The following is a 12,174-nucleotide window of genomic DNA, read 5'->3' on the forward strand; positions in this document are numbered from 1 at the left end:
CCTGGGCCAAACAAGAGCTGGATTCCTGCAAAAGGGACCCTTCCTCATAGAGACAACCGAGTATGTGGGGTATGGTGGAGGTTTGGTAAACCCTGCACTCCTCCCTGACGTGATGGTAGAACACAGGACTGGTGAGCACCCTGATCCAAGAGCTTGGAATACTCCTGAACTTCTCACTTCTGACACTGCTTCAGTGGCTCCTGTGAATAGTGTGTGTGAGATGAAAGATGTCCCTTAGCAGAGAGGACAGCAGGTAGTGAATCCTCTGGCTGTCACTGAACCACACAACTGCTTCATTGATTGCATCAGAATAAGCTTTCTTACTAGATGGAATGAGTCATTTATTCAATGTTCCTAACAGTTAAGCTGTTCAGAAGCTGCTTGTTTGGGAGATTTATCTCATAATTAGTTTTCCTAGAGAAGATCTGCTAGGAGCTTGGTCACTGAAGCAAAACTGATAACAGTATCTCTACACATGAGTTTTGGATTCATCTGTCTTAAGCTACTAAGTATGCTGCATGCTCATTAGTCTTATTTAATACAGAGCATTCTGGTTGCTTAAAGGTGAGAATAATTATTTGCTCCAAATGTTGTAACAAAGAAAAGGACTGAGTTAACACAATGAAATATAATAAATGTGATACACAAAGTGGTCAAGCGAAACAGTTCCTGGAAACGATATGAAATGAAGGAACTAAAAAGTTACTATATAGAGAAGATGGAAGAAGTACTGTAAACAAGAATTAATAGATAATACAAAGAAAAGAGGAGGGAAAAAAAACCAACATAAGAAGAAGCAAAAGAGATGAGACACATAAAACAGTTATATTTGGAGCTGGATGTAACACAAAGAGCTGAGATCTCCAGAGAGATGGCACAGAAAACACACATGGAAACTACACTAGAAGAGATGATAAAGCAGATTTAAAATGTATACAGTAAAGCCTATGGACCATCCTGAAAAGCAGAAAAGTTTTGGGGACACAGGATTGGAAAGTGAGTTACAGCAAGTGCTATCTTTCAGGAAATGGTGAGTAACTAATAAAGATATTTCTTCCTAAGATGAAACACTGCAATTCAGGAAATGGGTATGATTGAAGATAATGTAATTACTAACTGTATTTGTAATCTGTGCCATTGCAAGTCAGGAGAACAGCCTCTCTGTAGCCTTCCTAATATATTCCAGTTTTCTTCACATTTTGAAAACTTGAAAATGTGTGAATGCTGTAAATGTATTTTGGCACATTAATGTAGAATGCTATTGTGTTACTCTCAGTGGTCAAGAGTTTCTCATTTAATATACTCTCATGTTTTTGTCCCAGTCCCTAAACATCTCCAATTAATGGGATAACAAACATAAACTCATAATTTGTAGACACAGAACAGCATTGAACATACCTATAAATGATTTCTCATTTATCTTAGAACAATGTAACATATGGTTTTATATACATTTCACAAGGAGAAAAATTATGAACTGTTTGGCATACATACCCTTAAATAATTAACAACACTGCATGTCTGCAACTAATTAGTCTTATAATGTTATTTGATACTAATGAGAAAGAGAAGACTTAACGTAGCCTTCTAATTAACTTCTGTAAATCCATATGATACTTCTTTATACTTTGCTTTTAGACAAAGAAGTAAATTCCAGACGCTGATCTTAAAACTTTACACAATTTATGCTATATGGAATTGTGTCAAGAATATATCTAGTACTTTTGGGAACATAATTTTATGGAAACAGAAAATTGTGTATGTGACTTGAGGTCCCTGATCTCTTCAGAATAACTTAGTGTTAAGCATTCACAATGTAAACCTACAGATAACCTTTTTTTTTTTGTTGGGGTTGTTCTCCTGGTAGACATAAAGCAAATTTTCAGTGTTGTTTACCATTCTCATTGCTATAGTTCATCAGCATGCCACAAAAGACAGTCAAGAGCTTCTCACTGGCTGGATCTGTTTTACTGCACAGTGACCTTAAATGGTCTACTACAATATGTGCACCACCTGCATGGTCAACTGCGTTCCTGCCCTCATCTGTAAAACAAAGAGTTACATTAAAAAAAAAAAAAAGAAACCAAATCCCACCGCTGAATCCCGAACGTAACAGTAATCATACAAAATGAAGCTTTTAAACAGAGTGAAGTCATTCCTCCAGTGTTGTCAGGTTCATCTAGAGAGATGCTTGAGGGCCAACTTTTAGTGCAACGGAGCTAGGAAAGTGAAAGCACCTACAACAAAAAGGATTAACCACCTGGCACTAATACCTTTGGAAAGAAGTTCAGTGTTTGAGGCAGAGCTGCTGGAGCTGATAAATAATATTCTGAAGATGCTCTGAGTTTTGCCAGAGGGAGGTTCTGAGCACTTGACACAGCTTAGTCCATTTGCAGGTAAATTACTCTTGCTGTTACGCAGATCAAGAAGTTGAAATACAGAGAATAAATTGCTTGGATTACTTAAAAACAAAAAGGGGAATAAAATAGGCAAAGCAGACAGAGGTGCTAGTTCCCAGTGGCAACTGTTCATGCACTCAACTCTGCCACACAGCATGTTCTCTGTACTTCTGTAGCTGAAATTTAATACCACTATCAGATACTTTTTGTATGGCTAAAAGAAAAATTTACTCTGCATCTATAAAAGACTTACAACATTCTGAAGGTTGTAAATAACACATCATAATCTTTGTATGGAACTCTTCCTATATAACAAATCTTTTTTTATGCAACAGTGTAGGAATAAAGGAAAAACAGGTCCTCTATTACAGTAATCATCAATACTGCTTCCTTCCCCAGCAGTAAGCAATAGACAACAGTCAATAAACTAAATTCCAGGGCTTCCAAAAGGAGAGATTTCCATGTGAGCTATCACCAGAATTAGATGGAAAATCTGGATGAAAACAAAACCTTAGGGGGAAAGGAGGACGGAATCACTAAAGTTTTGCAAGACAAGAAAAAAACCCAAACAATCTTCTCAATTTTTTCATGGCCCCAATGCAAATCTCTTTTCCTTGTTATTCAACACTCTACCATCCCTCCTCCCTCTCTCCCCATCATATGTGCAGGTCAAACTACCAAGTTTTCGTCATTCTGCAACATATTCAGCATGAAACCCAATGCTGTACGCATTTACAATATGATCTTCCACAGTAAAGTGTTCCAGACCTCTGCAAAAAGAAGCTTCTAAATCTTCCCATTCTTGTTAATACTATTCATGAACTATAAATACCCCTTATACTATATATAAAAACCAGGGTTCTAAGTATTGTATATAGGAATTTGAGAAAATTTGCCTCACAGAGCTGAAGGAAGGGTAATTTTTGGCAGGTCTTAACTTAAAGTTATTACCAAAGTAGTAAGAGTTTTGCAGAATAAATTCACTGCCATGACTGTTTCTACCTTTTACAGGATCTGGATATCAGAAAACTGTTTTGCTGCAGGCATGTCTATTTCGTTTTGAAAAAGGAGAAATTGTAATCTATTAAAGAGTTAAGTTCAAGGTAGGACTCTGTGTCAAGAAACAACTATTAAAAAAAGGACAAACAGAAAAAAAAATTTCTTAGATCCTTGATGTCATAAAAAATGTAGCTCTAATGTTGAAACAAAAGGAAGTCCTACGTCAAAATACAGTGAAACAATATAGTCAGGTGTTTAGACTCAGTGCTTACATCTACCAAATCAGCAGAGAATAAAAAGTAATTTGGGTTGGAATATTCAAGCATTCTGCTTTATATATCCTCTTCTGGTATTTTTTACTAAAAAAATTATGCAAATACATGATTTTGTATTTAACTCATCTGTTCTAAGTCAAAATTGATGTGCAGAATCACTGAATCACTGATTCTGGATCAGATGGACTGACTGTGGTCCTCAACTTAAATCAACAAACAAAGATGATAAATTCAGAGAAGAATCACACGTCAAGCTCAACCCTGTGTCTTGATTTTGATGAACTACATGTAAAATATGTAAGCAGAGTATAACAGAAAGGTAGAGTTGGGTGAGTGTTTGGAAGCACGTGTTAAAACACACAAAAAAATTTGTTACAGGCTAAGTTCCTTACCTGGACAGAATTTGGCAGAACTCCACTGAAAATTACTGCGTGATAATATTTTACAAAAAATCTAAGTCGTATATCCTTTCAATTCAAACATCTCTGGTTTGTTAAACACTGCTGTACAGTCTCTCACTTTGAATACGTGACAAAACTCTTATCCACACAATGTTTTCTTAGGTAAACAGATAACCAGCTTCTTCTCTACAGACAGCAAAAATGTAAAGCAGGAAGATTCAGAAACAAATCGCACTCCAAGAAATGTCTGTCTTTATGGCATACTCATAAAGTTAGGTACAAATGAACCTCAGAACGTGGCAGGCTCTAAGAGCCAGCCTCTGACAGGACTACATATGCTAGTGGACTTGTAAAGGAGATGCCATAACTGAGTTTGCTGCTCTCCCTCTTTCCTGCGCTGGAGCTCACCCTGTGTGGCCGCTTCTCTGCCCCAGGCAGCGGAGTGAAGAGCAGACCTGGCTGAGTGCTATAATTAGGATCTCCTGGTGCTGCCTTCCTTGCCCAAGAGGATTAACTCAGCTCATTAGTGCAGGGCCTCAAAGAATCCTGTGCCAGATGTAGGAGGAAAACCCTGAAGGTCCTGCCTACCCACTGCCAGCACTGTGACACTCCACTGCATCCCCAAGCAGAAATCCTGACTCAGAATGCTTCGTGTGTGTTTCACCAACTCGGTTCTCACTACTCCTCTGTCGCTAAGGAACAGATTTCGCACACAGGAATACTCATCAAAATCCAAATCATTTACAGTCAAAACAAGCCCACAGCGTGTTGCTGCATCTTGTTCTTAATCCAACTATTACCTTGCAGTTCAGCAGCTTTATGAACTCCCACACTTAACGTGCTTCCAAGTCTCCCAGAAGCTTTGTTGAATTTTTTTTTCCTGTGACCTTTTAAAATAAACATTTGCTATTCCTAAGAGAACAATGATTGAACAGTTTAATGAGAACATTCACATATCTGCTTAAAAATGCTTCCCTGCAGCTCACAAAGGGCAATGCTGTTGTATAGCATGTAACACTGTCTAAAGATGCCAGAATGAGAACCTAAGAAACCAGATGGATTTTTTTCCCTGTAAAATGTACAGTAAGATTTATTACAGAATTAGTTATTACTTCACAATGTTCTTTAGCCCAATTCAACACAATTGTCTCTAAGAATTAGTACAGTCCCTTTTTCTGTCCTGAGTTGGTCAAAGGAATTTTATGCAAAAAAAAAGGGTTTAAAGTGAATTATCAAATTACTGTGACTGTTCGCATTCCCTCTACAAATAGTCCTGTCAAATCTTCCTGTTGCTTAACCCTGCCCAAAGTCAATAACCAAACTTCTTTTCATGTGCAGGATTTTTAGATCTTTACAGTGTAGCACTTTTGGGCTTTAAGTATCAGATTTATACTTTGAAATGTTCTAGTTTTGTTTTGCTCTTTTGTTCTGCAAAAGTTTAATGGTGTAAACAGTTGCATTGGTATAAATGGTGCAAATCAGGAAGGGGAATGATCATCTACATGATCAAGGCCCCTGATTTGCATAAACCAAACTGCCAAGACAGCAAATTTGGGTGACATGGGAAAAAGATAGTATTTATATTAAAATTCTTTTTACCTGTGTAATAATCAAATCATTTAAGTGATATACGGCCATTTTACTTTAATTACTTCATCATTATTGCATTTGGCTACAATCCTGCTTTTTTTTTGACCAAAATATTGCTTAGATTAGATAGTGCTTTACAGATTACTCTTTCTTGTTTTTCTTAATTTAAAAAGATGAACTAATCTACATTAGCCCAAGTCGGAGGGTGGCAAGGACTGTTCTTTCTATGTGTTCTATTTCTATTTTCCCATGTTTTTTTTAATTAGGTCCTTTTTGCAAGACTTGTGGTGAGGCACTCATTTGCTCCTGCTGCTTATTGTTTCACTTGAAACCATAATGGTCTGTGATAGCAAACTGGCCGCTGCAAGGAAATTATGATGTGACAGAATATTATAAACATGTGCAAGGAAAAAACTGCAGGAGCAGAACTCCAAAGGAAAAATATCCTAGCCACATGTGGGGAAAAAAAAAAAGAAGAAAGAAAATATTCAAAAAGCAATGGCAAACCCTGAACTAATGTAAATGGTATTATCTATGTAGACACTAGGAAAAATGCTGCCACTTATATAAGCTATGGCTTTACCTTTTCTTTTCCTGTCTGAACACTGTAAGATTAAAACTTTCCATGCAATGCTGTCATTCAGTTTTAACACTTGACTCTACTTTTTATCCTCAGTCTGGTTTGTGTATGCTTTTTAGTCACTGCCCCTGTCAGGTGTCTGGCTGCATGACTACAGACCATAACCCTGGTTACACAACACATAGTAGCATTTCATTAATTTTATTTTTCAAGAAAAGTAAGCTTCATGTGATTATACTGCACTACTACTGTTTGCTACTTTTTCCATGTCTTCTGTGCACTTGTCCGAAAGGAGCATTACACAGCAATAGTGTATTTTGAGATTCATCTTTTAATTATTTGAAAGATAATTTCTGGGATTGCTGTGTTTTGTACTGAAACTTCCCTTTCCTTTATTAATTTCTATAGGAATTATAAGGCTGATTACCAGAAGTACAGTTTTGTTTTATTTGCTTGCTGGTTAAAATCAATCAATATAATCTTAATAGTTTTGCTTTATAAAGGAAAAAAAAATCTTGAATTAGTTATGCTTGCTTCAGAGATAAACAGAATTGTCCTGTAGTCAGTTCATCTTAAAATGCTGGCAGCTATCCTTAGCCCTAATGGTAAGCATGGAGGGTACTGTTTCATAAGTTATTCCTTTAGAATAATTGCAAAAACAATAAATATATAAGCAGTAAACTAGGAGAACACTGTCTTTTAATACAGCCCCTTCAAGGACTGAAAATAGGTAGAGTTGACCTTTTTGGATAAAGCTGTTACCAGCAATATTTTTTTCCTAATAACAACGGATGCAGCAGTGTATTTGCCCTCTTATGCAATGAGTTTATTCTAACAAATCCAATTTTTAAATGTATCCAAATAGAGATCTAGGGATATTTTTGGTAGCTTCTTTATAATATGTCCAATGTGTGGACCATGGGATATCAATGCCAACAAGCCCTCATCTCTTTCATGATTTCTTTTGTCTATAGAGTCAGGAGCTTGGCAAAACATTTGAAGGGAAAGGTAAGTGTGCAGGTATTGCAACCTCTCTAATGCTGCACTGAAGTAGCAGTCAAACGCAATCTGCATTCAAGACCACAACTTAATTTCAATAACAATTGCTTATTAGTCATATTGCTCTTACGTCATATTAATACAAGAAAAACAACGTGTTTCTGATTTCAGACAAAACAACAGCGATGAATTTACTGCTCAAGACTTCAATACTTCACTTCCAGTCAAATGTTACTAGTGGATCTGAGATTACAATATAGCAGCAGAAACATTTTTATCGGCAACAAGACATACAACACTCCTAGACTCAGTATTGGTAAGTAATTTGTTCTGGATTCCAAGGATACTTCAGTGTGTAATTAAAATGTAGTAATTACTGCTACTGAATTCTGTTTGAAATTAAAGAAGCCAACTTAGAGAAGAGAATGTTCTGCTTAGATACATTAAAGTCAGGTAAAGGTCCTCAAAGCTGAATGTAGCTTTGCCTTCCTTTTCATATGCAATATGCTTACAGCAGAGTCTTCAGTTGATTCTGTAACTCTATGAAACTCGTCAGTAATTCCATTGCAGTCAAGCAAATTACTCTAGGTTTATGAGATTTTAAGTCAGAGCTGAAGCCAGCTTAGTATTTCATACAGCACGAAATAAATCATGGAACCCAGTTACTCAGTAAAGCAGCAGGCAGTTTTTCTACACTGGTAAACAGGCATTTATAGCATCTCATGCTATTAACAGAATAGACCTGCACACCACAATTAATCCAGAATTCCTACTCCCAGGACTGCAGTGCAATGGTGTCTCTCAGCTTCAAACTCTCCAAGAGGAAGGGTGTGAAGGGAGCACGGCATGGTCACAGTCTGGTGCAGAACAGGGTTGTGCTGATGGCTGCTGCTGAAAGGAGCCTGAATGAACTGTGGGTCAAAGCAGCCAGAGGAGTAGTTCCCGAAAATGTGAAACCCATGGGGATTTGGAGTAGGCTGGGAGAAGCCCAAGAAGGAAAAAGTAAAACAAAACCAAAAGGATCCACCATAAAGCATAATTGTGGATTCTACCAGGGTACCTTTCTTTCCCTGATACAAAACGAAAGACAATTATTCCAAGAATTGAAAAAGTAGTAAGTGGACCTGGGATCTACAAACAGCTGAGGCAAGTCCTAGGAGAAGCCTAGCCTGCGAACTCAAGGGTTTTGCATCACCTCTCAAATATCTTTTTTCTGATGATCTAGAAAGATTTCCTCATTATTCTGATTCCATTTAGGCCAGCTGTAAAATAAGAAGTTAGAATAATATTGTTTAACAGGTTCCAAAGAACATTCATGATTAACTGTTAGTAAGGACTCAATAGTAGGGAGGAAGTATCCATTGGCATACATACACTCTAGTTTCTAGCTGATGCAATACTTGTGTGCAGAGCCTTGGAGAAAAACCTGCACTATCAAGTACTTCTAAAATAAAAATTCTACAGTTTTCTAAGACTGTGGCATGCCTCAGAGAGGACTATACACTAGAGTACTATTACTATACAATCAAAACCTTGAATTTGAATTCTCAAGCAAAACACTCAGCTTTCAAGCAACAATTTATGGACTCTGGTCTCGATTTCATGGTATTTCTTGGGAAACAGCTTCGTAGGTGGCATTTGCATTGGGTTGGCTCTAGTACAATGATAAGTGAAAAATCGTGGTAAGATGCTGCCTGGCTGCATGAATCAGGGTGACCTTCATAAAAATCATTAGCCAGTAGTGTGCCATTATCAACACCAGTTGTGTACTAGGATTCTGCTGGTTTTCCATATGGTGATGAAAAAGGTTATGCTATTTTTTGAAGAAAACTGATTTTGACTTCTTTCCAATATGTTTTATTTTAAAGTGTCTGATTTTCTCCTGTAGATCTGAAATTAATCATATCTCCTGAGAGAACAAAACTGTACAATTGGGCTGTTTCTTATTTTTGTACTTAGCCTTTCTTAGCAGATCCCTGCAAGAGATCTGTATGTTCTTTTAAGATAGGCAGCTGAGTTTACAGAATTATAGCATGTATAAGATCTTCTTAAAAAAAGTGATAAAATGTTCACGTTCTGCAGTTGAGGCTGAGATGAAGAGGGATGCGGTTTTATGTGAAAGGCCACATAGCTGAAATTCAGCTAGGAGTCTTGCCATCAATACAAGTAAGACTGCATAGATAACAAAGACATGTACAGCTTGGGAAATGAGAAAAGGACCCAACAAATCTCTTACTGGGAAAGGCAGATAAGCAGCTGTCAGAGGAGAGCCTTTATAGAATGAGCTGGCATTTTTAGCTTCTTTCCAACTCTCTAAGATGCTTATACACCAAGTATGGTTGCTAAAACCTGGTACCCAAGCTGGCAGTTTCATGAAGAAACAAGGCTGTGGTACAAAAAGAAGTAACTTCTGTACTACACAAGGAGCTCTCTAAGCACTACCATTAATATGTATATTATGGAAGGGCAGAATGGGAAATTTTTCACTTCCACTACAAGATACATGGAGAGATTACTTCCCTTTGCTAGCTTTCAGAATATGTGAATGCTCTAAACAGCAAGAACAATTATCTTCTAATGGCTAAGAGCCTAATCTAACCTCAACTGAAGTAAATCAGAATGCCTCCCTCTAGTTTGTATGGCTTCTGAATCAGGCTCTAAATATCCCAGCCTTTCACTTTCACTCTTAGAACTATCACTTTTATAGCATAAGTATGGCAGCCTCTATCAGGTGCATAATGCTGTATAAAAACACAGGAAAGTAGTTTGTCAATGAGTTCAGAACTGAAGTATTTAGCAAGTTACCCGTGGAAAGATCAAGATTTCTTAACCTGAGATTAAGATAGCATGTGCATCACAAACTTCATGATAAAAAATAGTAAGGCTATTATTTGCTAATAAAATAACACTAATATAACATAGCATCATCGTCCATTAAAATTCTTGATAAAATTTATTTGATTGGCCTGATCTTTCATCTAGATAAACTGCACTGGTGTCAGAGTAGGAGAGAGACCTGGCTACACACAGGTTTTGTCTTTCTCCCACATTGTCTTGTTGGTCTTGCAAGAAAGCAGGCCTAAGTTGAAAACTGTAGTTTCAGTTTCCCTGTCCCCCATGCACTTGATCAGACACACGAGAGCAGTCACCAGACTCTTCCCAGTCTACTGTGAAGAAAGCCACCAGAGAGCCGAGGGGTGTACTAATCACCAGGGTGTTCATTATGTGATCACAAAGTGCAATTTGGATAATGCTTTTCTTTAACTTAATACCCCAATGGCCAGAGCTAATGGTAGCAATAATTCTTACGCTTTATCCACAGCAGAATTAGCCATTCTGGACTGACTTAAGACACTGCTTTTTGCAGCAAGAACCATATTAAACATAACCTTTTCCAAAAAATGGAGATGAGATCTTTATGTTGTACGTGGAGCCAAAGTGCAGGGAGAACTTAGAAGAGTTTGGTAGGTATCCCTTATTTGTAACATCTGTACCTCTCTAATATCCCTTAAAGAACAAACTTACTAAAGAAACAGCACTGGAAATAACAATAGGAGGGGATGGACAGACAGATAGTAGAAAGGTACCTATAGTTTGACTCAGGGATAAAGAGTGGTGAAGCAGCTAGGATAGCTGTTATGCTCTGACTGGACAATTCCTAAGAATTGAGCTTTGATTGTAAGCAAACCCACCTATGTGGTGGTTAAAAGGAAAAACTGGGCTAGGAGCTTTACACCTAATAATACAGTTCTGATAAAATTCTGCCCACGAGTGATCTGTGATCTGTTGTCTGGGGATTTGGAAGTACAAGCAGCTGTACTTGGTACAGGCTGTAGATACAGTGGAGGAGAAACAGGAGGGAGGAGAGACCATGTCTCCATTTCTTTACTTTGTACTTTCCGCTTTGATGAAAATTTGGGGGCTGAGGGGCATGTGGCATTTACTAGATAAAGTGTACAGAACAATTACAGGCTGTGCAGGAACATACGCTCACGTATCTGTTCTTAAACTGTAGGGGTGCATTGAGCAATCTGCATACAGCTGCTTCTGACAGTCTGCAATTCATTACTTCTGACTTAAAATCTTTTTATCTGCCTCAATTGTTTCTTGCATCTCTGCATACAAGAAGAAGGCTGGGAGACCAGAAACCACATCAGTACTAACAAAGCTTCCTTCTACCCTGCTTTGCAATTATATTTGCCTGTATTCTTGATGTTCAGAAATTCACATAACATAGATTTTTTTTAAAAAAAACACTTTAAAATGGATGCTCTCAAGGCTGCTTGGTGTAACTTTGACCCATTTTTTCCCCTTTAACTGTTTATGTAATGCATTTAATTCTCTGTATTTTCTTCCATGTTCAAATAGGTAATTAAGTTGTATTTTCGAGGGTTAACACAGATGAGCACCCAGGCAATAACATGTCTATCTCAAACATAATAGACAAGAAAATCCATCAGTAAGTCAACAGGTTTTCATTTCATGTTTTCTGTGAGGAAATGAATCTGTTCAGTGAGGTCTTTGGCCAGACGTAATTCCTCTTTAACTTGTGGAAAGCACTAAATCTCTTCCAGCATTGGGACTTAGTCACTCCTGAACATACGGGGAAATGGTCTTGCCTTCATGAAGCAACTCTGGGATCTGTGAACACTGAGAAACCACTGCCATTTTCCCTTGGAAAAACAATTCAGGCAATCCTTCTCCTCTTCAAGGCCAGTTTTAAGGGGCTTTCCCTGCAGAAGCAGCTGTTTGTTCCACAACTTTCATCCTGCACCATGCCAACTTCTCTCAGAAATAGAGACCTGATTAACTCCTTTTGCCACAAGCTGTCACTAAACAAAGTGATGCACGCTTGCTGGGATGAAGTACAGGACAACTGGGCTTTCAATATAAAGAAATACTCCTGTGAGCCATCCAGTATGGGCTTTGTT

The 12,174-nt window shown here is 37.7% G+C and overlaps 1 protein-coding gene across 5 annotated transcripts in view; it reads right to left on the reverse strand.

Annotated features, from left to right (window-relative positions):
* RAP1GDS1 (Rap1 GTPase-GDP dissociation stimulator 1) overlaps positions 1 to 12,174 on the reverse strand; it is a 90,071-nt gene that overhangs the window by 23,887 nt on the left and 54,010 nt on the right. For 3 of the 5 annotated variants that reach the window (XM_040064277.1, XM_040064276.1, XM_058420629.1), the window contains one exon: positions 1,897 to 2,043. The exons of the other annotated variants lie outside the window; for them this stretch is intronic. In XM_040064277.1, the coding sequence (XP_039920211.1) occupies positions 1,897 to 2,043 (147 nt within the window). The remainder of the gene's footprint in view (positions 1 to 1,896; positions 2,044 to 12,174) is intronic. 5 annotated transcript variants of the gene reach the window in all.

The sequence above is a fragment of the Hirundo rustica genome, chromosome 5 (genome assembly GCF_015227805.2).
Source record: "Hirundo rustica isolate bHirRus1 chromosome 5, bHirRus1.pri.v3, whole genome shotgun sequence".
NCBI classification, from domain to species: domain Eukaryota; kingdom Metazoa; phylum Chordata; class Aves; order Passeriformes; family Hirundinidae; genus Hirundo; species Hirundo rustica.